The sequence below is a fragment of the Phragmites australis genome, chromosome 19 (assembly GCF_958298935.1).
Source record: "Phragmites australis chromosome 19, lpPhrAust1.1, whole genome shotgun sequence".
NCBI lineage: Eukaryota > Viridiplantae > Streptophyta > Magnoliopsida > Poales > Poaceae > Phragmites > Phragmites australis.
The window spans coordinates 634,580-661,283 of NC_084939.1; the positions used below are offsets into that span (position 1 = coordinate 634,580).

At 43.9% G+C, this 26,704-nt stretch overlaps 2 protein-coding genes across 2 annotated transcripts; both read right to left on the reverse strand.

Annotated features, from left to right (window-relative positions):
* Positions 1–4,067: 4,067 nt before the first annotated feature.
* On the reverse strand, positions 4,068–7,790 carry LOC133900595 (probable LRR receptor-like serine/threonine-protein kinase At3g47570). The gene is made up of 2 exons (XM_062341787.1): positions 4,788–7,790; positions 4,068–4,669 (listed from the first exon to the last, which is right to left on the reverse strand). The coding sequence occupies exons 1-2, from the start codon at positions 7,714–7,716 to the stop codon at positions 4,245–4,247; spliced, it is 3,354 nt and encodes a 1,117-aa protein (XP_062197771.1). The 5' UTR covers positions 7,717–7,790; the 3' UTR covers positions 4,068–4,244.
* A 1,894-nt stretch (positions 7,791–9,684) lies between these two features.
* On the reverse strand, positions 9,685–13,555 carry LOC133900617 (wall-associated receptor kinase 2-like). The gene is made up of 4 exons (XM_062341814.1): positions 12,809–13,555; positions 12,224–12,513; positions 11,887–12,078; positions 9,685–10,946 (listed from the first exon to the last, which is right to left on the reverse strand). The coding sequence occupies exons 1-4, from the start codon at positions 13,522–13,524 to the stop codon at positions 9,946–9,948; spliced, it is 2,199 nt and encodes a 732-aa protein (XP_062197798.1). The 5' UTR covers positions 13,525–13,555; the 3' UTR covers positions 9,685–9,945.
* Between the last annotated feature and the right edge of the window lie 13,149 nt (positions 13,556–26,704).

Sequence of the window (26,704 nt, forward strand, 5' to 3'; positions counted from 1 at the left end):
CACACGCATCACAGATAAAACAAAGTGAGCGTTAGACAATAAAAGTAGAAGACGGGACAAACAGTCTAGCGTAAGCTCTATGGACTGTTTATACATCCCGGGTCATCATCGGCCACACAGGCCTCAGACATGGTAGCCCCTCATCATCGGCCGTAGCCTCAGGTGCTACAAAGAGATAAAGGGAGAGAGAGTCTAGCTACATGTCCGTTTACCAGCTACAACCTGTCGGGAGCCCGGCAAACGACACATGCCTCTAGACTCCTATCTACAACCTCTAAACTCAACATATCCCACAGCAACCGAACCACACAGGCTAACACCCCGAAGACGGAAGGGTTACAACAGAAACCACAAGGGCAACCACACAGCCGGGCCTCAAATATGGATCATTAGCCACGGCATAGTGCCAAACTTATCATCATCGCCCCTTTTAACATGATGTCATACTACCAACGGGAACTGCAAAGGGCCTCACATAGCCATATTCACCGAATCAGTACCAGCAAGGGCACAGTATGAAGGCCACAGAGCTGCCATAGCTGCAGGGGCAGCAGATAGCAACCACAAAAAAAATGGCTATGAAGGCAACTGAACCAAACGGGCAAAAGGGCCATAAAGGCAAAGGGGCACAAGGGGCTCAGATCACCACCAGTAGCTTCCCATAATCAGCACACCACTAGTAGCTTCCCATAATCAGCACACCACCAGTAGCTTCCCATAATCAGCACATAAGAGCAGCAGACAAACATATACTCGTTCACAGCCAACACACATTGCCAGCATATTCCAATAGTCATCAAGAATTAGTTGAAACTACTATACTGCATCTTAGAACCGGCACTAAAGCAACCAGGGAGCAAGCAACAGACCCACAAGCTCATGATAACAGAAAGGGCAGCAGTAAGTTGCGACATGCTCAAGATCATCCTGTTTATCCGAGAAGCAACCACAAGTATCTTACAAGCTCCAGTACCAGAAAGGGTAACAGGTGGGGGGGCATCAACAAGAGAAACCCTCACACGACATTGATCTCGTAATCAAATCAACGACAAAGGGGGCAACCTTCAAAGCAACACAGCCCCTGGGAATACTAACAGATTATCTCACACGAGGCAGCCCAACTCAACCTAACAGACATGGATCCATGACCAACAGAACTGTGCCCCTCAAATATTTCACAGCATGCCTGCTCATCTGACGATAACAGAAGGAGGGGGCAATATCAGGATACGGCACGGTGGCTCTCAAGCTCCCAGCCGGCGGCAATGCACGGCGGAACTGACTCCCGACCGGCGACAACACCTAACAGCCCAGTCAGAAGATAAATCAAACTGAACATTGACATGCCTCTGCGGTAAAAGGAAATCGGGGCTAAATCAAAACAGAGAACAACTAAAACACAACGGCAGCACGGCATGAAGTCAGCCAAAGAACCTGCCCATCGCACGGCCATGGCGCGAGCGCTGACCTGCAACCTGTATACAGACATAGCACATGTATGTGCACAGCACGGCCCGAAGGCACGGCCGCGCGATCACCTGCTCGGCACAGATACGAGCCCGAAGCCCGGCTGGCCAACCTGTATGCGCACAGCACAACCCGAGGGCACGCTGGCGACCACCTGCTCGGCACAGATACGAGCACGAAGCCCGCCCGGCCAACCTGTATGCGCACAGCACAACCCGAGGGCACACTGGCGACCACCTGCTCGGCACAGCCCAAGGGCATGGCCGGCTAACACCTGTAGCACCCATGGGGGAAGGGGGAGAAGAGGTCACTGCCAAGACCCACCGGCATTGAAGACAACGGCCATGGCGCTCCAGCCAGTAGGACGGCGACGGCAAGGAAATGGATTGGAACGGCGGTCGTGCTCTCGTGCCCTTTTTCTCTCTCTTTTCTCTCTTCTCTCTATCTCTCTCTTGCCGATCCGGCTCTCCCCCCTCTACCGGGGCACCCCCTCCCGGCCTTTATAGCGGCGGCGGGGCTCCCATCCGGTCGGGGAAATCGGATTGAGTTTGTTGGTGAAGGGATAAGAAAGGGGAGGATAAGCACGGCCGTGGGGATAGCGTGGCTCGGGCACGGCGCGAGCGCAGCCAAGATAGCGCGCTCGGGCGCACTGGCCCAGGGAGCAGAGGAAGGGGAAAGGGGAGCCGGCTTGGCAGGGCGCGTGCAAAGGCAGCGGCGCGGCTCGGGAGCGCAGGCGAGCGCGGCACGGGAGAGGCGGCGGCGCATGCGAGGGAGAGAGAGGCGGCGCGCGGATAAGAACGAGGAGTGGGGAGCGGCGAAGAAGAACGGGCACAGGCGCCCGTTGCCCTAGGGCTGGCTGGCCTCGGGGAGATAAGGCGGCCGGCTAGGCCAGGCCGGCCCACTTGGACCGCGTGACCATGGGCCTAGGTCGGCCAGGCCTCTTTGTTTTTTTCTTTTTTTTTCTTTTTTTTATACTGTTGTATATATTTGATGCCAAAATATCATTCTACATATAACATGGTATCTCTGATGTTTGTAAAAGAACTGGTCAATTAGCACAAAAGAATAAGACTCAAGTCCTCATCATTATATTTTCCCTCCATAGACTGTAAGTCAGCAATGATCTCCTTAAAGATCGAAATATGATTCAACACAGAACCACCCTATTGTAATTTGTGCGTGAACAGCTTCATCTTTAGATGCATCTTGCTGGTCAGATCCTTTGACATGCAGATTGATTTCAGCTTTAACCATAGAGCAACAACGGTTTTCTCCTACAAAACCTCTTGCAAAATATTATTTGATAAATGAAGATGAATTTGTGACAAAGCCTTACGATCATTTCTCTTTTCTTCATCGGACCAAGACTTTTGATCTTTGTTTTCAAAATTATCAAGCACATCATCTTGATCAGTATCCACAAGAACAGCTCGCATCTTGACTTGCCATAGAAAAAACTTTGTATCTCGGTCTAGCAGCGGAATATCATACTTCAAAGAAGTCATGGCGAAGAATAATCAGCAACAAAATAGGCTGCAACCCTCTGGTACAACCCTGTGTGCACGAAGCAATAAACTGTAGAGATCCCGGTACACTTTGTGTACGTACAACAGTCAAACCAGAAACCAATCTCCTGGTATATTTCCTCAGGTGCATGTAGCAAAATTAGGCTAAAAATTAATAACCGACTCAAAAACACAGTGCGGGTTGGATCCTTTTTGTGGCTGGCTGGATCTTCTGCGGCAAGCGTTATGCGTAGTAGATCCTGTGGCCTCTTGAGTTTGGATTTGCCACGCGTGGCCGATGGTCGGGCGGACGAGACCAGCGTGGAGGAGCAGGGAAGTGCACGGCGGCAAGCTCCGTGTGGTGCGCGCTCGGACGGAGGCGCAACAACACGCGGGTTGGGGCGCGACGGTAGCAAGAGACCTCCAGCGATGGGCCAGAGTCGACGGCCGACGCGTGAAGATGGAGACGATAGCCGACACACGAATGAACAGGCGCGGAAGAGCGACGCGTCGAAGAAGACCAGTGGCGGCGAAAGCGAAAGGAAAACGGTGGCGAACTCGACGAAATCGACGAATCCCGAGCGACGGGATCTCGACGACGAAAACCAATTTTTTTTTCGCACTCTTGTATCAATGCGGCTCTGGTACCACTTGTAAGAAATCAAGCACGACATGATTGAACACAAGATACGATTTTTACGTGGAAAATCCTTACGGGGAAAAAATCACCAGCGTCAATCGGCGATCTTCACTATAACAGAGATATGTATAATGCAGAAAATTACAATGAGCGTCTCAACTCTCTTTGCAGTTTATAAGATATATTTATAGGGGTTGATATATACGACTCGAATCTAATACGGAATGTTCTGGACTATGGGCTGAAGACGTCCCCCTTGTATGGACTAACAAGAATTCGGATCACAATCCAATATAGAGGGGGAAAACTTAGAGTCCCTCTCTCTTGGCTCTTGGGAGCTTATTTTATAGGAAGAGAGAATAAGAAAAATTACCACTCTACTTTTAAAATATTATATTACAATTATATACATAGAAGAATATTTAGCTCTTTTTACTCCCTTACATGTGATGTGGTAACTAGGATACTAAATCACTACAGTAATATTATAAGATATCATATCATCTGAATATATCAGGCTAGACATTTCGCCCAACACACATTTCCAAGTAACAGGTCCAGAAAATAGCAGGCACGGACCAACTAGATGAAGAATTAATGACTAAAAGTAGGTAAATCATAGTGAAAGTTCGCTACAGTTGATGCTGTGTTTTTCCTACTTCAGAAAGCGAACAGAACACATGTATGAAATCGGTAGTACTCTGATGTGTTTCTGACATCGATTTGGTGTAATCTTTTTTTATCTTCTTCAGTACCACAACCACATCGCTCATCGTCAGCCTTTGGTCAGGTGCGTCACTTGAGCAGAGCAAACCCACTTCAAATATTGGTGACAGAAAGTGGCTCAAGTCACAGGTAGAAGAAGCATCTTGCAGGAGCTGGTCATCCAGAACAGAGGCAAGCTCAGTTGGAAATGCTTCATTAACCCATTGCCTGATGGTCAGTTCTCCAACAAACATAGCATCGGTGGGTCTCTTTCCAGTGAAGACTTCAAGGAGCATGATTCCGAAGCTGAACACATCGCTCTTGCGCGATACCTTTCCAAGTAATCCATATTCTGCTCAAGAAATCCACGAAACAAGATTTAAGCACGATTGATCAACAATACTTAATCAATTATACAGACCAATGGTTTAAGAAGAATTGGATTCAGCAACATTACAAAGTGGTATTACCTGGTGCCATGTATCCAAGTGTTCCAGGCATGCTTGCAGTGATCATGCAGCTGTCATCACCCAATAGCAACTTTGCGATGCCAAAGTCTGCAACGCGCGCCATCATGTTGTCATCAAATAGGACGTTGCTAGGCTTCAAATCACAGTGCAGGATCACCTCCTGATGCTCATGGTGCAGATACTCCATTGCCATTGACACATCCAGCATGATGTCCAACCTATTTAGGAACCCCAAATGCCTTTTACGTTCAGAGTGTAGGAGCATCTCTAAGCTGCCATTGGGCATGTACTGAAGCACCAGTGCTCTGAAGTCCAGGTTCGAGCAGGTGTTCAGTACCCTTATCAGGTTCCGATGCCGAGCCATGCGAAGCACACGGCACTCAGCATCAAAGCTTATAATGGCCTGTTCCAGCTGCATGTCTAGAACTTTTATTGCAACCACCAAACCGGTGCTCAGTTGACCCTTATAAACTTTTCCAAAGCTCCCAGTCCCCAATAGGTTGTTGTCGCTAAAATTATCAGTGGCACGAACGAGCTCATGGTAGGAGACTAACCTATGGCTCATGACAACAGCCGGATCAGTGACAGAAGCTTGAACCTCTCCCTTGTTCTTCAGTTTCCTTCTGATCGTTAGGTAAGTGCAAAGAACAATAGCACCAAATGCTATAGTGACAGCAGGGAGTATAAATTTTAGGTCGTGTCTATTATTGGACTGAGACTTCTCAAGACATGGTGAAAATCCCAGACGGGGAGCGCCACATAGCCCAGCATTCCCAATCAAAGATTGCAAGGTGATGTTCGAGAAAATACCTCCCCCTGGTATCTTGCCTTCAAGCCTATTGTAGGAGAGATTCAAGTTTTTCAAGTAGGTGAAATTGGCAAGAAAGTTGGGAATGGTACCAGAGAGATTGTTTGAGGAGAGATCTAATGATGCTAAATTAGTCAGCTCTTGAAACGAGTCTGGGATGAAGTCATCAAATGAGTTGTGTGATAAATTTAGGTAGGTGAGCATCCTAATTTGTCCAAATGATTGTGGGATTCTTCCAAGCAAAAAGTTGGAAGAGAAGTCAATTCGATCTGCTTGTTTTAGCCCACCAACATCACTCGGTAGGACACCAGCAAAGGAATTGTGAGACAGATTTAGCTGGATAATTTTATCAAGGTGGAATAAGCTTGCGGGTATAGTTGAGTTCAACTGGTTATGGGACAATTGGATGTATTCTAGCATGCTCAGATTGCCAATGCTGTCTGGTATAGAGCCAAAGAAATTGTTTCCGTGGAGATACAGCATCTGTAAGCTCCTAAGCATACCAATTTGTGTCGGGACAGGGCCTGACATGTCATTTCCGGAGACATCTAGCCTTGCCAGATTTTGCATCATAGTGATAGATTCTGGGATTGGCCCTATAAGTAGGTTGTTAGGAAGTAGTATCTGTTCGAGATTGCTTAAGTTTGACAATGTTGATGGAAGCCCACCTGTAAGCTTGTTTTCACCTGCGGAAAATATCTGTAATTGTGCAGACAGGTTTCCCACATGGTTAGGGAGGCCCCCAGTGAAAGAATTTACCTGTACGTCAAGGAACGAAAGTTCTGGACAATTGGAAAGGGGCAATAAGAAGTCAAGTTTCCCCTCTAAGTTGTTCCTTGACAGAGCAAGCCAGTTGAGGGCTGGGATGTTGCCCAGTGTTGCTGGTACTGAGCCAGACAATCGATTTATTTGCAAATCTAAGAAAGACAATTCAGATAAATTTCCAAGAGAACTTGGAATTGGACCTGTTAGTTGATTGTACGTGAGCTGCAGATACGAGAGTTTCCTCATGAGGCCTAATTCTGTAGGAATGTCACCGGTCAGGTTGCAGGAAGAGAGGCCTAGTGAAGTAAGACTGGTGAGATTGCCAAGGACAGCTGGGATAGAGCCAACGAGGGGATTTGCACCCAAGAAAAGCTCGACGAGATGTGGTAGTTGAGCCAACCATGTTGGCACAACATCCACAAAACCATTTGAGGGCAAGGACAGAGTTTCAAGGTATTGGCATGCTGCGAGCCCTACTGGAATCCGGCCCTCAAAGTTGTTCCAGCTGAGGGAAAACCACAGCAGCATCGGAAGGTTGAAACTTTGATTGGTCGGAATTGGTCCTGTTAGAGTGTTATGTGAGAGTACCATGCCTCGCAGCATAGACATGTTATACATGGCTGGGGGTACCGTGCCGGAGAGCTGATTGCCTCGCAGGTTCAGGTACTCAAGCATGGGCAAGGAGGCCACACCGTGTGGTATCAGGCCTGATAGGCTGTTGTTTCCCAAGTTGATGTACCTCAGTGAAGGCGTGTTATTGAACAGATGCGGTGGTATATGGCCACTCAACTCATTCATTTGAAGAGAAAATTGCTGAAGGCTCAGCAGATTCTGCAGCAACCCCGGCGGGATCTGCTTCGAGAGGATGTTGTAACTTAGGTCAATTTTCTGAAGCCGTGTAAGGTTTCCTATGGTATAAGGGATGGCGTCTGAGAGGCCATTTTCACGAAGAATGAGATATCTAAGCCGACGTAGCCTACCAAGATTGGCAGGAATGGAGCCGGTGAGGCTGGTGTTTCTGAGGTCAAGTATGGAGAGGAAAGAGAGGTTACCGAGGTGCGGACTGAGCTCTCCTTGGAGGGGTGTGTTGGGCAGCACCAGAGCTGTGACACGCTGCCGGCGGCGGCTGCATGAGACGCCGACCCAGCGACAGAAGGACACATTGGTTGTCCAGCTGTTGGCAAGGACGCCGAGAGGATCGGAGAGCTGGCCTCTGAAAGCCAGCAGCACGGCGAGGTCGGTGTCGCTGTCGTCGATGGCCAGACTCGGAGTAGAAGAAGCGACACAAGCTGCTACTAGGCCTAACAGAGAGATGGCCAACAATACCGGCACAACCGAGTTGCATGCAGCAGCCATTGGACATATCTGGTCAGTGAGATATACAAATGCAGCGAGCGTTCTGTGGTGGATACATATATAAAGGCAGCGAGCAACGCGCGTCTTTCTGTCAAGGATAGCAACCCCTTTCCTGTAGGTACTCTGAACCAATTAAGCAGAATCTTTTGTAGCAAGAATAGACGCGTTGACCACCGAGACGACCAGGATTCCGGAAATTTCGACGCAATTGAAATCCTTGGAATAGAGCATTACTTTACACATGCAAGTTGTTCCATTTGCCACACCTGTCCAATTAAGAGGACACTGATTTGGGTGCCACTTGCCAGGACAGCTCATGGTATTTTACAAATTCCAATGCATACTTTCACATCATTCGAAGCAACTTGCAACTTGTGCTTTTCACTTCTGGCTGCAATCGTACAGGAGCAACAATCAACCGACAAGAAATAAGTTCCATATGCTTGACAATGAAACTAGTATATTTTTTTTTGAAAGATAATGAACCAGTATTAGTAATACGAGCTTGGATACCAAGAAATGTACTATTGACTTAGAATAATCAAGCGTTGTCGTAAAAAATGAAAATGAGAAACAATTGAGCAAGATTGTAACATTGTAGCAAGCATGACACGCTGTGAAGATGAAACTTTTTTATGTGCAAGCTCTCTGTAAACTACTCATGCTTTCAACAGAAGGGTGCACTGTAAACTACTCACGCTTTTAACTGATGGCAACATGTAGGTCATAGCTAGGGAAAGCTTGTTTCGCAGTATGTGTACTGTTCTCTCTTTTTCTATCAGAGGAAACATTTTTGTGTTCTGCTATATATATGATACACGACGATGATGTCTCTTTTCTTTCACAACTACTGGGCTTAACAGAAATTATCCTTAATGCCTATCTCCGGTTCTTAGCAAACCATCATTTGATAACTAAAAATAACATATAATATTCAAAAGACATTTCTTGACTAGTACTGTTCACCTTAAAGATTAAATATGAGCTCAAGCTAGCTGATATTTCTGTTCGTAATCATTAGCAAGCTTATGGTTCAACCGTTCAAGTGATACACTAGCACTTTCTGTTGATCTAGCAGATGATGTTCCCATGTTGTCAAATAATTTTTTTTAGATTTGTCCCTGGAGCTGTCAAATCTCCAAAGCTCCCACAATGCGATTTGCTCGTTTATCGACCGAGTAACGGAGAGGAAAATGAGATGCCCCATGTTTGTGACACCTGTTTCCTTTTCCCGTTGGGCCGGCCTAGTTTCTCCATGCGCGTGGCACAACCTAGCCCGCTACTTCCATTTCCCTCTTCCTCTCACCGAAGCGTGGGTCCCACCTGTCATCCCCTCCTCCCGTCGCGTGCGCAACAGTCGGCCGAAACTGTCACCCCCATGTCCGTCGCACCCCACGACCCTGAATCCGCAACCGCCGCCCTCTCTCGTGCCTATAAAGCCACCCAACCCTGCCGCCCTTCTCTTTTTCCCCTCAACCTGCCGCCCAAGCTTGCCGTCGTTGAGCCGCCATTGTTGCCGCCTGAAGCTCAGCCGCTCGAAGACCGCTGCAGCCGAGCCCTCCCCGGAGCCACAGCTAAAGTTCTAGGCCAACTCAGCCCAGAAGACTAGCTTGATAGGTGAAAAGCACTTTAACTTTTAAATCGTGCCTCTCCATCATCAATTTCTGTTGTGAGACTAAATCTAACGTATGTAATACAGATATACAACGGTAACATCTAAGTAATTGTTATCCAGATATAGTTACATAGTACACACACTGCACTCCCTGTATGCTGCTTAGTTTCCAAATTGGAGCTGGATGCCTCTAGCAGCTTGCTACTGAAATGTTGCACTAAACCGTTCATAATGTCTGCGCACTAGTCCTGACCGTGCATCATTGAACATGCTACAATAATATCCATATTTCAGGAAGCAAAGCTTACATAAGTAGTTCACGCATCTCCAGAAAATATATAATTAAGGTTCTCTGAAACAACCGTGTTCCTTAACTAGTACACAATATTGCATGCAGCATAATAAATCTCACAGTACCGATACAAGACAAATAATATAACAAACTGTGTGCACATATAATTCGTGCAGTCGATTCGACAATTGATGGTAGTGATGGATATTGGACAAAGCTGAAATACTACTACAAATTAAGTAGCTTAGCTTAAGTTGACCTTGCATGCGGATGCTTACTTTTGATTGGTTCATCTACGTGCCTTTTAACTTGCCCCGGACCATCAGCCTCCGCAAGCTCTTACCTTCACTTGCTTAAGCTCCTCCACCACCTCTACCATAGTGGGTCTCTCCTCGACGTATTCCTTGAGACATCGGACAGCGAGCTCGCCAATCCTGTCAAGGCATTCCATGTAAACATGAGACTGAGCATCGCCAGAAAACAAGATGTCTCTGTCATACATCCCCCTTCTGTTGCCCTCGTCCTTGGAGGACATGACGAAGTCTATGGGGAGGCTCCTGTTCCCATCGTACTTGGCCGTCTTCCGGGTGATGAGCTCCAGGAGCACCACGCCAAAGCTGTAGACGTCGCTCTTCTCCGTGAAACGGCCTGTTTTCATGTACACAGGGTCAAGGTAGCTCATATCCGCTATCACGGACCTGGAGTACATGCCCATGGACAGAAGCTTGGACGACCCGAAGTCGGAGACTTTCGGCATGAGGTTGTGATCGAGGAGAATGTTGCCGGACTTGACGTCGCCATGGACATGGTTCTGGCCACCAGGCGAGTGCATGTAGGCGAGAGCTTCCGCAGAGCCGATGGCAATGTCCAGGCGCATCAGCAGCGAGAGCACGCTCATCTTGTTAGCGCCATGGAGCACGTCATAGAGGCTTCCATTGGGGACGAACTCGAAGACCAGTATGGGGACGTTCGTCTCCAGGCAGCACCCGATCAGGCGGACCAGGTTCGCGTGCCTGATCTGGAACTGGAAGGTGATCTCCTTCACGAACTCGTCCTTGCCGATCGCGTCGCCTTTTGCGATGGGGCATTTAACCGCGACTTGTTGGGAGCCATCGATGGTCCCCATGTAGACCTTGCCGAAGGCACCTTGTCCAATGGGCTTTTTGTAGCCATTTGTAATCCTCTTCAGTTGCCCCTTTGTGAAGATGGTAATGCCCACGCTCTTCAGTAGTGTGCCACCGTTTTTGTCGAAATGCTTCCGCTTGTCTCGTCTCTTAAACTCCGTAATTGCCAAACACGCTAGGATGGCGAAAATGAATGTTACTGCAGACACAGACACACAACATCCGTATTTGCATTTGCTGTACAACTATAATATCTACGATTACAGGAAAAAATGTAGTTCGAAGTGTAACAACCATGAAGAAGTGCAGTACAGGAAATTTCTCGTCTCTATTGGTTGTTAATTTACTGAATTACATAATATGAATGTTGATTTTGTCGTGTTTTAGCAAAATCGTTCTAGATATGTTATTTCTCACAGTGAGAGAGGAGTTTTCTTTGGTCTGTGAATTTCAATGTGTGGTGCCTAACATTATTTTTTGATCCTTCGACAACAAAGTGCATAATAGGAAAAATGTATTCGTATTTGAGCTGATGCTAAGAACACGCGAAAATTAATTGATCTGATACTAGCCTGTGGATTTGCATCTTTCTCGACCCTATTAGTTGACTTGACTGATACCCTTCAAAAATGCTTATGATATAAAAAAATATAAATGACCCACTAAACTTTGTGTGTCTGTCTGCTTAATCCACTGGACTTTTAAAACCGTTTAATTGCCCCCCGGACTTTACGAATAACTACCTCAGAGTTTTTTAGATGGTTTTACAATGTTCAAGGGCATGTTTAGACGTTTTTAAACTCCAAAGAGGATTTCGTAGACTGGCTCCTAAACTTCAGGGGTTGGATTCCTCAGATATAACTTTCTAAACCTTTGTTCCCATGCAAATGAGGCATTACAAAATGGAAAATGGGTTGCTGGCTCTTCTATTAAGTGCTTGGGAAAGATGGGGAAACTATAAGCTATCATTAAATAAATAGAAGCAAAATTGAGAAACTAGCATTAGATGACATGTGTATCTGATATTTCTGCAACAAAACTGAAATGTTTTCATTTTTCGAGTTAGCAACTATACTGAAATACCAATATAATTGAGAAGAACTTGGGAGATGAGAGTTAATTAATGAATAAGTGCTCACCTGCTATTGCTATTGCGTATCCTGGAAATATAATCTCACATCCTTTGTCACTTTTACCATCTCCTTTGTACCCGAATTTGCATTTGCACGTGTAATCACCTTGTGTGTCATGGCATGTGCTACCGCTGCCACAAGGATATTGTTTTTCATACCTCTCAGGATATGATCTGCGAAGCTCGCACTCATTAATATCTGCATAATAGGTCTATGGTTGTTAGTTTGAGGAAATTAAACGTCCCTCAAAAAGTCAAAAACCATTTCTTTTGCCACCAAACATTTAGCACACAAAGGATATGTACACAAAAATGATATAGAATCTACTGGCAAATTGACCTACTTGTGCATCCGTTGGTGACGTAGGGATTGCCCGTGTATCCCTTGGAGCAGTTGCATAGGTACCCAGAGCCCTGTGTGGCGTTCACACAGTAGCTGTGGGCGCTGACACAAGCGGAAGCTGTCGGTTTCGCCGACGCGCCGCCGTTTTCCGGCGGGAGCGGACAAGACCCACCACTCCTGATGGCCCAGTCAAGCACCAGCGGGACAATTGTCTCAGTTCCTACTCCAAACCGGCTGGCAAAGCTATTAAGGTTTCCAATTGGACTGAAGTGTTGCCGGCTGAAGTTGTACCTAAGAAATACAAGCCTCAGAGTCACTCGGGAGAAATGTTCTCTTTCCAGAAAATATATATTAGCTAGTATTTAATTGTCATGCTAAGGGTTACTAGTTTTTTCCCTAGCGATTCATTGGAAAGAAACATTATTTCTCAGTACCTATGCATAGGACGAAAAGGACAAATAAAAAATAGAGGTCTATTATTTCTATACCACAGATTAAAAGGTATGCACTTGGTTGCTCTGTATATGATCATCTTCAATGCTTATCAACCAAGAATCTCCTTGCCATGGGTTGGATAGTTTGTTACATACCAGCCTTCTCGGACACGAAGGCGTAGCTACAGGGGCTGTAGCTCCACGCAGAACTGACGAGGGTGCCGTTGCCGTTGCCCCAGTCGACCTCTATCGTGCTAAGGTTGGCAGGAATTGGCGTCTGGCAGCAGCCAAGCCCCGCGCACTCATCGCCGTCGTGAGCAGCATCGTCCAAGCTCAGGCAGGTGCTGATGCAGCCGGTGAAGTAGCTCGCGTCCTCCCTGCCATGCAGAAATGCCTCGGTGCTGCATCCGATGGCCGTGAAGACGTTGCGCGTCGGCGAGATCAGATACGGCGAGCCGGAGAAGCTGAGCGAAGAGATGTCCTCGAGTTTTGTTCGGTTAAACAAGTTGTAGCAGACGTACGACACAGCGCTAAATACGCCTATCTCGCCGGTGTCCAACGAGATGCTGGTGACCTCGAAGTCGCCCAAGTATAGTTTTGGAGGGTCGAAGCTATTGTTGCAAGTGAGGCTGAAGTCGCCCTGCCAGGAACAACATACATCGTCGCCGATGCCGAATGGGTAGGGAACGTCTACGTCGCCACACCTGCGAGAGCAGCCCGGCTCTGGACCTAGCATCGTCGGCGACGGCGCCGTTTCATCGGAGCCAGCGGCTACCACAGGCGGCACCACCAGATGGGAAATCATCAGGGTGAACGTAAGGAGAAACCACAGCACTTGTGTCATGGCTTCTAGTTCTATGTGTTTCATGCTCGAGCTAATATACTACTTGGTAAAGAAGCAGCTAACTGGCGATTTGCTTTCCAATTCGCATGTGGGTATATATATATATATATATATATATATATATATATATATATATATATATATATATATATATTTGTGGCCTTTATGTTCTTTTGGCTATGGTGCAAGATTATTTTGATGTCCAAGTATATAGGATGACTTGACTTTCCTGACCAATGTATTTCCTTGAAGATTCGTGGCTTGCCCTTGAGAAGTAAATTTCCATCCCTCGTGTCCAATACCATATAAAATCCATCCCCATGTCTCGAAATAAATGCAAATTACGTCCTAAGTATTCTTTGCTCAAAAAAATTGAAATTCGTTTGAATGATTTGGCCAGATAACCCGTAGTTCACGGCAAGAACAATAAAATGCAGTGTAGACATGTTGAAGATAGTTGGCGGCACCGGATTGGCAAGAAGGTTAAGGAACTCGAGCATTGGCAAAAAGCCAATGCAATCTGGTATTGGTCCGACAGGCTGTTGTTGACAATGTTCATATGAGTAAAAAAAAAAGTGCTGTTGAACATATTCTACTTTGATACCACTTGTAGCATTGATTACGTGCAAAATACCAAATCAGAGAAGGTGAATGATTGTGGAAGCTAATTTCAAATTTTAAATCACCCTAATTAAATATCTAATTTAATCTCAAAATCAGTTCGGGACAGACCACTATCATATCACTAAAAGCAATGTCTAGACAGATCCAACCGTTGGATTGCCTTAAAAAATTTATTGCATAAACTAGACAATCATGCGAAACTATTTCAATAAGAATTAAGTCAATCGGATATATGGATCCAAAGATATGGAATTCGCAAGAAGAACATGACTAACTATGATCAAACATAACTATTGCAAGATTTACGAAAATTTGACCAACCAATTTTTTTAGAGGATTACTTGATACCCTATGATGATTTTTGATGGATCACACCAAGACAAATTGCAAAGATTGAACAATCCACCGAAAATCACCGCAAAACGACAAACACGAGGAACAAGGAGAAAAACTTACACTACAACATAACAACTCATCCACGCCGGGTCATCAGTGTCGGCTAGGCCAGAACCAGCACTGATGAAGTATTAGTGCCGGTTTGTAACATGTGCACTCGATCAATGATTGAGTCGGGTTGACCTGGCACTAATACTTCAGTACCGACAGGTAACCATGAGCCGACACTGATACTCATGGGCCGGCACTAATAAATGGCACAATATATAAGAGGTGTCTTCTTCTCCCCTGAGCTCAAACATAATAGAGATGAGCTTTGTTCTGCTCGGCTCCCACCTTTGTGTCCAACCTTGCGCTTGGAGACTAAAAAAATTGGAGGAGTCTACATGCCCAATGTGCTCCAAGGTTAGTAAGATAATCTACATTTTATTTTTTACTTAGATTTACTTACTAGATTGCTCTAGGTTTCGAAAGTATGTGATTACTCCAAGGTGATGAATTTGGGAGGAGCTAGAGCTCCAATTGAGCTCTAATTGAGTAAAAATTACAATTTTCACATTGTAGGGAACATAGAGATGATCTACGTTTCATTTGTGGTTAGATTTATTTGCTCGATTTATCTAGATTTGAAAGTATGTGGTTATGCCATGGTGGCCTAGATCTCTAATTTTCTAGTAGTGATTTAAGGAAAAAAAAGATTAAAATCACTTCTAAATAGATTAAAACCTAGCTCCAATTTTCTAGTAGTGAATTAGGAAAAACGATTAAAGTCACCTCTAAATAGATCAACATATTGAATTTGAATATTATGTTATAGGGATGGGACGTGCACCCCCTAGTCGCAAGAGGACGTGGCAGCATTTAGAAGGTGGGTCCTCTGACTTGGGCCAAGTGCCGAAAGGTGATAGACAATCTAACATGGAGCAATAAAGATGCGAGGTAATTCAATAAATTAGATGTGCATTTTGAAATATTATATGGTTATCATTTCAATAGTTTTTTTAATGGTTGCTAAAACGTAATATTACACATAAATTTGCAGATAGACCGAACATGGCTGTACAAGGCATAGAGTAGATTCGTGCACACTTGTTTCACAGGGGTTTCAAGCCTGGCTATATCCGCTGGACCGAGCAATGTGAACATGAGAATGTTGTGCATGAAGAGCAGCCCACGGTCGAAGAAGACAAGGCAACGATATGAAGGCTGACGAAGATATCGATATGTCAACAATCATAGATACTTTTGTCGGCAACGATGATGACGACCTAGAACGTGTTTGACAGCTTCATTGGTACCTTACTAGATAAATCTGGCAAAGCAAAAGATACACTCAATGCACGGTTAGACCTGGAAGATATGAAGCTAAGGAAAAGAATATGCTTTAAGTAAAAATATCAAGGACATGTATTAAGTAAGAATATGCTTTAATTTATATTAAGTAAAAAGTTAACAGCTATTATTTATGCTTTAATTAGTACAAATAAAACTATTTTATGATAGTTATAGATCTAATGCGTATCTACTAAGAATATGCCTTAATTTCTATTAAGTAAAAAGCTTTAATTTTTATTAAACATATACATTGTCTTATGTAACGAAGATGTAGTACACAAATTATAAACCTAATATAAAATAAATTACCTCATATATAATAAATTACAAACCTAAATATACAATAAATTAGTTTGTGCAAAAATAATGATTAAGTAATACACAAATTATAGATCTAATATAAACCCTAATATACAATAAATTATAGTCCTAGATATAAAACAAAATATTTTGTCAAAAAAAAGAAAATAATATCAGTGTCAGTTCTAGAAAAAAAAACTGGCACAGTAGTCGTAGCATCAGTGCCGGCTATGGTCTACAACCAGCATTGATTCTGGTATCAATGCCGGTTGTAGATCACAGTCGACACATATGCGCTATCCCCTATATATTCAGCACTTAGCCGCATCCTCCTCCATTCATCTCCCAAGCCGCCGCCAGTGCCCTGCATCCCCCCGACGGCTCCCCAGTGCGCCCCATCGCCGACGACCTCCCTTGTGCCTCCCTAATGTGCCGGTCTCCTCCCCGCTGACCCACCGCCACGACACGGGCTCCTCCCCAGTGACCTCTTCCCCTGGTGGCCTCTTCCTTGAGCTCAGTGACATCTTCTGCGTCCCCACACTCCAGGTCATAGTTGACACCGTTGTGCACCAGCTCGCATGCCGCACCACAATGGGCACCTCCGTGCTCGTCTAAGGCTAGATCAAGGAGCCGCATGAGGGGACCAAATAGAATGTGGAGGTCTAGGTCAGTCGTGTGCTCAAGGTTGGAGAGGTTGATGCCGCCATCTACCCGCTGCCCAATGGTAGGGCCAAGCTCATGGTCGAGAAACTTAGGGATGTCTTCCACCTCTGCTCGCGCACCAACACGGTGGGTGCTTTTCTCCTTGCCTCATTTTAAACTTCATTGCATGTATGTGGTTTGGTTTGTGGATGCCCAGATCTTTCAATTCTCGAATTGTTCAGCAAAATTGGTGCTAGGATTTGTAAATTATGTGGATCAATTGGCATGTAAACATAATTTACTATGTTCGTGCGGTGTAAACATACACTTTGATTTTTCCACAATTCCTACAGTGCCACTATTGTAGTATGGAGAATCGCAGTATAAGCTTTATGTAATGCAACTGATTGAAATTAACTGAGTAATGGTTGCATATCAGTAAGGGTCAGCCACAAGTTTGTGTGTTCATGATATCAGCTATGTCATATTTTTGTTAATCTAATCATGTGTAGATATATTATAATTTCTCAAAATTTCGCATAAATAGTACGCATGAGTGCGAATGAGTGTGGGAGCACCATTCCAACCCATTGATGATGCTTGTAGAACCCCCCCCCCCCCCAATAAATAGAACATTTGCCCATAAATATGATTAAGAGAAGTTGACAATGTAAGTAAGGAAGAAGGAATATATAGAATTTGGGGTCATTGATAAAAACATTTCATACAATGGCTACTCTTCGTGAACAACATGGATACAAATAAATAATAACATAATGTAATTTCTAGTTTGTGATATATATAATGTTGACTAGTTTACATCTGTTGTTCAGTTCTGTCAGCACATATGCCTTACTCTTTGTAGATGCCGCGTGGATCTAGTAGGTATCATGAACGCAGCTGAATGAGTGTCTACTTCCCGCCGCGTGGTGCCCCCCCCCCCCCCCGCGTCCTCCCAACCTATTCCTTTACGATGGCTTCGCCCCACCCTCACCGGCACCCTCAGGGTTGGTCAAAATGGTATACCTCTCATTAGTTGGACACCTGATAATTGAAAATATGTAGTTGTTAAAGACTTGCCTATATTGATGTAGCTGATTCCTCCTCTAGTTTGGTTAAACGGAATGATTGCTGACATGGAGCATTGTACACAACCTGTTGTGACTACCACTATAGGTGATGTGGTACAAGGAAGATATCAATTAGTTTTCGGATGTCGTCAAGCGAAAAGAATCTGTCAATGTTGTTGCATCTGGCATCTAATCACCTGAGAGCTATGCGGCTAAAAAAAGCGTGGTGGCAACAATTTTGCAAGAGGTTGAGGATCAAGTTAGGTACATTTTACCGAACTACATCTATTTCAAATTGAAAGCACTTGAGCAGAATGTGGATGATGTGGGTTCATTGACTACTAGTCTCTCGCGGTTACAAGCACTTGACACGGTTGGTGACATGAATTTTAGCCTATAGTATTGTTTCACTCCAAATAAAATTTTCTCTTCATATTCATGCTCTTTGCTTGTAGGATTTTTATTAGAACAACAGGATGCATTTGGATATTAGCTTGGGTTCACTCTTACATTATGTGATGATGTAGCTTAATTACACAATGATTGACCTAATAGTGAAGAGGGTTCATGAAGGCGGGTATCAGGCATATGTGGAGTTCGGTAGAGGAGGTTTCGCTATTTATGGAATGCCAATGGATCTGCCCTTTCTTTCTCGAGATAGTATGCTCGTTTATGCACTATGCCATTTAGATGAGATATATGGAGTTGATATCGCAGATATCAACTATGAATACTATATGATTTGACGTGCACCGTAGAATCAGGGATGGGTGCATTTGCAATATGTTTAACTTTATGATATGAACTGTGATAATGTTTATGTGTGGATGTTGATGAACTCATGATTATGTGTGGATGCGGATTAACTATTTGTGATGCATGTGTTTATGTATATATCTTTCTGTGATGAATGCCTACATATATATGAATACAAATTTGAAATCGGATTTTGAATGATGTATTATTGAATTCATAATTTATTTATACATACAAAAGCATCAGTGCTGGCTTGTCCCACAAATTGGCACTAATAGTCTCCATATTAGTATCGGCTTATCCCACAAATCGGCACTGATAGTCTAAGTATCAGTGATGGTTCCTTGTTATGGACCGGCACTGATACTCACTATCAGTGTCGGTTTACAAACAGGCATTGATAGTCATGGACTATCAGTGCCGGTTCAAAAAACTCCACCGATGGTGTTTTTGAGCCAGCACTGATGACCATTTCTGTAGTAGTGTTACTACAATTTAATCTTTATTGCATGGATGGGTTCGCAAGATACATCACTAAAGCATCCCTAAAAAGTTCTCCATGGAACCCTAGATCAAAACCTATTTTTCTCTCTCTGATCGGTAACTGTTCCATCTCTTGGCAAAACTAATTTGTTCTGTTGCCTTTTATTGTCGATCGGCCAATAAAGAACCAAACTGATTCTAACCATCAATCGCCAACTCCTCTGGGCTTCGATCTCAACATGCTAACCGCACTGGACCGATGCACCTGTCTGATCATCTGTCAACCCATGTTGCCGACCTCCTAGGCCATCTAGGCCACTCCTCAACTGGCCGTTCTAGCCCACTTGCGCCCACGCCACTCGCATTGGCATGCTCTGTGCCAAGCCTTCTTTGCTCCATAGCACACATGCATGCATGTTCAATGGAACAATTCTTCCACGTCATCACATGATGCTCTGCATCACATAAGGTACATCCTTCCATGTGAAATCCATCTCCACCATGCCATAGCTTGTATAACTCCAGTATACGCCTCACGGTTTGATCATCTTCATGTGCACCGCTCCCTAGCCCGAACATCCTGTGTGATTTTGCTGACCGCCTTCACCATAGTTCCTCTCTGAACCTAGTCTCAATCCTATCAGCAACCACGTCCGCCCTCAGGACGACACCTGCACATGAATAAAATAAACAACCAATTTCGAGCATAAGTTTCACAAACTTTATTCACGTCAATCCACACAACACCACTCACACAACATGTTGCACATATCAAAAAACATAATCTTTCTACCACAAGCATCATCATCACATGCATATCATCGCATGAAATATTAAATAACTCATCATCGCATGCACATCATCACATGAAATCATAAATCACATTGTATTTTTGCCAATTTCACAATAAAACTAATTATACCTTTACCAATTTTTTAGCACATGATCTCACAATATTCTTCGGTCTCATGCCACTAAGGTGATTGGTCAGAGGCTTATGTAGCCTATGGTGTAACGATCTTGTAGCTCCACCAGGTTTGGACCAGATAGACAATTAAAATTTGGGACAAGAGTCTCAAACCTCATGAGGCTTCATACGTTACAGTGGTAGGTTAGCTAGGGATGGTACTAGACAAGGCCATTGTTGATCATTAAGATCAAGGAAATTTAGATGACCCAATCTTCCTATATATATCATCTGGGATTGAACTCATGAGGTTGGTGTTGGTGAGGTTTGAGGACAGATAGGAAAGAGATGTTATTGTTGGATAATATTCTTTGAATCTTAGAGTCCTAGTCGAATACAACTCCAAAAAGTCACCTATAAATATGATGCATCCTTTTAACTTGTACTATGTACCATCATAATATAGATTTGTCTCATGTGGTTTTCTTTCCTCTCCATTGGATGTTTTTTCGACGTAAAATATTGTGCCTCTCATGTCCATCTATTCTAAATAAGTGGTATCAGAGCTAGGTTATTAAGATTCAATTTGCTACCCTCGGGAGGAGCTATCTCTAACTCTCGGATTGGCCATTGTGTCGTTCTCTCCTGGGATTCCTCTATGCTGCTTTTTACGTGTCACTGTCGCTGCCAAATCAATGGCCTCTGCGTCCAACCGACGCTGCCATATTACCATTGTCGCATGATGATATGTGTCACGTCGTTGCCCTACTGGAGTGCCACCCCATAGCACGGCTCGCCTGATACACGTTGTCATCGTCTGACGCGTTGTCAACACACACTCCGCCCGCCATCTCGCGCCTTGCAGTCGGGTCAGCGATCAATGTCGCCCCGACGTGCGTGTGGCATGGCAACTTCCGTGTTGCCTAGTCGCACTTGAGTTTGCATCGCCGCACCTCTTTGGCACCACTCAAATTCGCACCCTTGCACGTCAGCACACGCCGTCTAGTCCGCCATCACTCCCCCGCTGTGGCCACCGAGATCCAGCCGTCGGAGCCATGCCACACTATCTGACCCATAGACCCAGCCACAGAAGAACCGCTCTGCCATAGACCGGACAACAGGGCCCCAAGGCGCAAAAGATCCAGATCAAATCTATTGCACCATGTTGGTGTCATCATTGAAGTCGGTGGTGACATCATCATGGTTAGCCCAAGGCAAATTGCTATGCACACCTGACAGTTCTACAAACTAATCAATTTTTGACAAAATGTTGCTACGCGTACTCAGATCACGTAATAGGAAGTTTGCCCTGAGTTCTTTTTTGGCTAAAATTTGCTATGTGCACCTAAAAACTTACATCAAGGACAATATTAAGCAACCGAGCAACACAAATTTATCTATTCTACCATGCCAATTTGTTTTATTTCATATTCATATGGTGGTTTCTATTGGTTTTGAAGGAGGGTTATGTCAAGTAATGCCGGGCAATCCGTGGGTTTTGATTTTCCTGACTTATACATTTGGTAGTGTGTTAAACACTCTGTTTATGCAGCTGATTGATGATCATGCCTTCTTTTTCCACCAATGGTTTGTGTAATAACTTATTGGATCGCTTTGAGTTAATCATTGTGGATGTTTCAACAGCACCGTTCATGTCATCCTGTTGGTTTCAAAATATTCTTCGAATATTGTTATTTGTAAGTAAAAGTTTTGCTCTGAATTGAGTTCAAGGTGGAGTATCCTGAGTACAAAAGAGAAATTTTTTTCTAGTAGATACTACCACGCTTGGTATTGCAGATGCAATATTGTTTTTTTGCCTTCACTCATTCTAGTACAAAGTATGCTGCACAGATACTACAACATTTGGTACTACATTAAATACATTCTTGTTGTTTTAGAGATAGAGATGTTCGCTCGTGACTGTAGAGAGATGGATATGTCTGTTCGTGACTGCATATGTCTATTGTAGAGGTTTTATACTCCGTCGATTGCACATTATGCCTTTATCCAAACTATTATTTATGTCAGACCTGTCCAAACTACACTTGGCTTAGTCAACAAATTAGTCGATTAAAATGAGAGTAATTATAGCAGTCCCGATATATACTTAACAAAGCCCAAGATGATAGGATACACCGTTTACAATATAGTTTCATCATAAGATATGACACAATGCAAAAGTTTTAACTTTTATTACATACCTTGTTCACAAGTAATGGTTTCTACTTATATTAGAGTTTTGATACGTAGCGGAAAGATATTGATAAAACAAAAGGCCAGTAGCGCCATTGCCCATAAGGCACCACCGGGATTAACTTAGATATTCCTCCTCTACTCCTGCCCATCACCGGCATCGGTAGGATAAAAGTATCCGTGCATGAGTTCGTCGTTACCTGCATCAACTTAAGGGCAGCACCCTGAGTACAAAGGTACTCGTAAGACTTACACAATATGGGTTTATACTATCCTGACTCTAAGGATAATGCATTTAGTTTAATAACAAGGAATAGCCACATGGTTAAGTTGATTCAGCGAAAAAGCACTTTAACCAATATGATGACTTGAATAACTGGTATCACCCAACAATAACATAACATTAATAAAGTAAATTTGTACAACTCAAATAAGTATCAACACAAGCTTCTTCCAAAAGCCCACATACTTTCCATTTTCCAAAACTGAACGAAACTCTACGACTGATGCAGATGAAACTTAAGCGTACTCCATGACCGAGAAGCGTACTCCATGACCGAGAGCGCAGCAATTCGAATTGATTTTACACCCTGTAGAGGAGTACTTCTTCTTTACCCACACAACACGAGACCATCGACCATACAACTCTTGATTGCAAGTGATGATTCACGTGACAACATTTTTCCCACCCATTCCCACGCGGTTAGCCCATCTCCATGATGCCGAGTACCTAGCCCAAGCAGGTTGCACTAGGTCACTTGCCATATCTCATTCTACACATAGAGACAACCCTTTTTCCATGCACACACTATGAAGTCATGTGCAAAACATCGATATGAAATGGGATAATCGACTCATCCTTACCATATTCAGATATGTGGTAGTACGGAGAAGTGCTTAAGCCAACGGCACCAACATACAGTGCTTAATCGATGCAAGCGGTCTATGACACATGGGTCTCCTCTCCCAAAATGCCCCTAACACCACTCACATCTCGTCTCAATATTACCAATTCATCATCCCAATTTGTCCTTCTTTTGAAATAGTAATTGACAGCCCTATAGCTCGCAAATGACAGTGACATCTACCGCTCAACTTCTACCGAGGACATATGCAAAGGCTAAGCAATTACAATATCACTTTTAAGTTGGACCATGACACATTATACCCAGGCTACAAGGATCAAGGTTTAACAACTTTGTCAAGGTAGGTACTATGCATCAAATAGGTTCTACCTGATTCCCAACATCGACTCGCTAAAACATGCATATATAACTCATAGCAATATCTAAAAATTTACCAATAATTTACCAAAATATAGGAGAGATATGATAGATGCTTTCCTGGTGCTTGCCTGACACTTCCTGGGTAGCACTCACAAAACTCCTCTAGTTCATTCTCGGTTTCAACTATGCAACTCTCTGAAGTGTCAGTTTCTAATTAAACGAATGGTGCATTGCAATGAGTATGGATGACATGCGATGAAGGATGCTCCGCAGTGCAAGGCAATAGTGGAGATGCAATGCAATATGTTATGAGTTCATAGCATCAAAGATTTTCTTAATTGTGATTATTGTTAAGCATTTAATAATTTCTTGGATTAATTAAGCCTAAAACAAAGCTTTAAACTAATTAAAAATTAATTATACTTAACATGATGGTGAGTATTTTTAATTAATAGAGCATCAATTACTAAGGTTAACAAAATTGGGTTCACCAATTTTGGATTTACTGATAATTACTTATGAATTATTAAAGCTTGAACATATTTCATTAATTAAATGAATTTTCAGTACATATTTCATGCTTGCTAATATTTTTAACATGTAGAGAATGATCATATGAGGCTAACAAAATTGGTTTCACTATTTTTGGAGCTCTATAGAGTTTATGGTGCATTTTACAGGATTCAGCCGATTTAATAGTTGGATAATAAAATGATTTCGCAAATTCCGAATTAACCAAAAATTAAAAAGCCCTAAAACCTTCTGCACCAGGGAGGAACTAGCCTCAAAGCCGACTGGTGGGGCTGGGTTATTTGACTTCTTTCAAATGGCATTGAGGACATGGCTGCATAGCGCCATGGCTAGCCGGTAGTGAACAACGGCGGAACTCAGCCAACCGAAAGCACCCATGGCACCAGCGTGATGCGAGGATCACGATTGTGCCACATGTGGTGGCCGGTGATGGTCGAAAAGTGGCCAGCAGCGGCACACGGTGGCAATCGTACGACGGCGGCTCGGTCCTGGCACGCAGGTGACGAACGACGATGCAAACGGGACGGCCAAGGATACCTAAGGCATCAGGGTGGCATGCGGACTTGGCGGAGTGCCAACTGGCCGAAGGGCCCAGCCGGAGCACGGTCGGCGACGTGCGGACATAGGCGGTGGCACTCGGCTCGTGGAGGGCCACGCCGGAGTCGGGCCAAAGGGAAATGGATGTGCGTGTAAGGTAGAGGAAAGCGAGGAGAAGCTCACTGCGGTTTGGATTGGAAAATAGAGTAGCAATGCGGCGGTTCGACGGCGAGGTGCGGAGTAAGATGCCAGAGTTGGGGAAGAACGCATCAGGGCACCAAATCCGGCCATGAGAGATGGGGATTCGACAGTGGAAAGCTCAGGGGAAGCCTCTGCATGCGACCTTCCTTCGTGCTTTCACGAGGCTTGGGCCCGGCTGATCTGGCCTCGTACATGGTGGATTTGAGTGGTGGTGTGCTGCTCTATGCTCTGCCGCTGATCAACCGAGTGAGAGAGATGGAGCAGAGAGGGAGCAAGTGAGGGAGAGAGAGAGAGCTACGGAGAGAGAGAGAGAGAGAGGAGATAAAGATGACGGCCAACGTCTCTAAAAGTCATTCGGTGCCGTGGCTCGGTGGTTGGTCTCAAATGTCAACAAAGCCGAGCAGGGAGAGGGAGGTCGGTGGATGAACAGTGACAAAAAAATTCTCCCTCCCTTCTCTGATCCAAACGAAGATCTTTCCAAGCTCCAAAATTTGTTGGAAATTTTTGTGGGACACTATAGTTCATGTGCAACCCATTTGAATTGGTTTGGCCCAAAAATCTTAAGCTAATTTTAAATGAAAATTCTTCAAAGTTGCAACTTTTTCAAACTTGCTTCACTTTTTAAGGCCTCAAATTAAATCCGTAAAATTTGAGAAATTTCAATAATATTCTTTACATGCCATGGACTAATTTCTAAAATTATTTCAAACCCTTTGTTGCATAGAAATTTTGTGAGTTCCTTCACAATGCATCGCTAATTATTAAACTTATTAATTTATTTTCAATTCCAAAGGAATTAATTACTTGCTCAAAGCTTCAATTATGATACTAATGATTCTCATGAATGCTTAATGACATTTTTATAAATTTGGGATGTTACAATTTCAAAGGAGCAGTTAATGATCCCGTCATGGGATTCAGATTCTTTATGACCGTTAATTTGGTGTATGTGATGGTCACACATGCAATTTGCTCTTGTAAGAGCGTTGTGTGCAAAGTTTTGTATTCCAGGTGGAGTATATATGATTCCATGAGATGAGTTCTTCACTGAATTTTTTTATTCAGCACCACAAGTGATATTTTTTGCTTATGATTTTTTTAATGATTGAGGGTTGTTTCGGTTTGGATAACGAGGTCAGTTGCACAGATTTAGAATGTTGTTGGTGTTATGAATTAGTGAAGATCCAGATTATTCGTCTGCTTTGTTGATAGACTTGCATTGAGACCTGCTTCTTATTTGCTCATTTTTCACTTCATATGAAGCGTTTGAAAAGCCAAGTGATCATAGTCATTGTTTAACCCTTCTGAGTTTTAGAGATAATTTCTTTATGAATATATTTATAGGGATTTTAAATTAAGGAAAGGTTTGTTGGATAATATGCCTCAAATCGTAGAGTCATGGTCGGATACAACTCAAAAAAACACCTATAAATACGAGATACCTTAATAACTTGTACCATGTACCATAATAATAAAGATTTGTCTCATGTGATTTTTCCCCTCTACATTAGAGGGTTTTTTCATGTAAAATATTGTATCTCTGGTGCCCATCTATTCCTAACAGTTACCAAGTTGAGCAGTGAACAATCCATGGAGAGGCATGCCGGGCAGCTCCATGTGAGTGGCTCGCCGGCTGCACGAGACACCAATCCAGTGGCAGAAAGACGTGACAGGGGTCCAGTTGCCACTAAGGATGAGAGGAGAGTCGGAGAGCAGACCCTCGAAAGCCAGCGGGGCAGCGAGATCAGTATCGCTGCCGTTGCCCACTTGCCTTTTCTCGGACCTGAAGTAGAAAGCACAGTGGATGTGGCTGTCAACAGCATGATAGGTATATGCATTGAAAACCAAGTGCCATGTCTGCCCAGCGATGCATTAGCAATAATAGAGCATTACTTTACAGACCACATTAGTTGGGAAATCAAGTATGGTCAGAAATAAATTTTCAATTCAGTACAGACCGTGGCATGCACTACACGCTGTGAGAAAATGACAGGTATTATTTT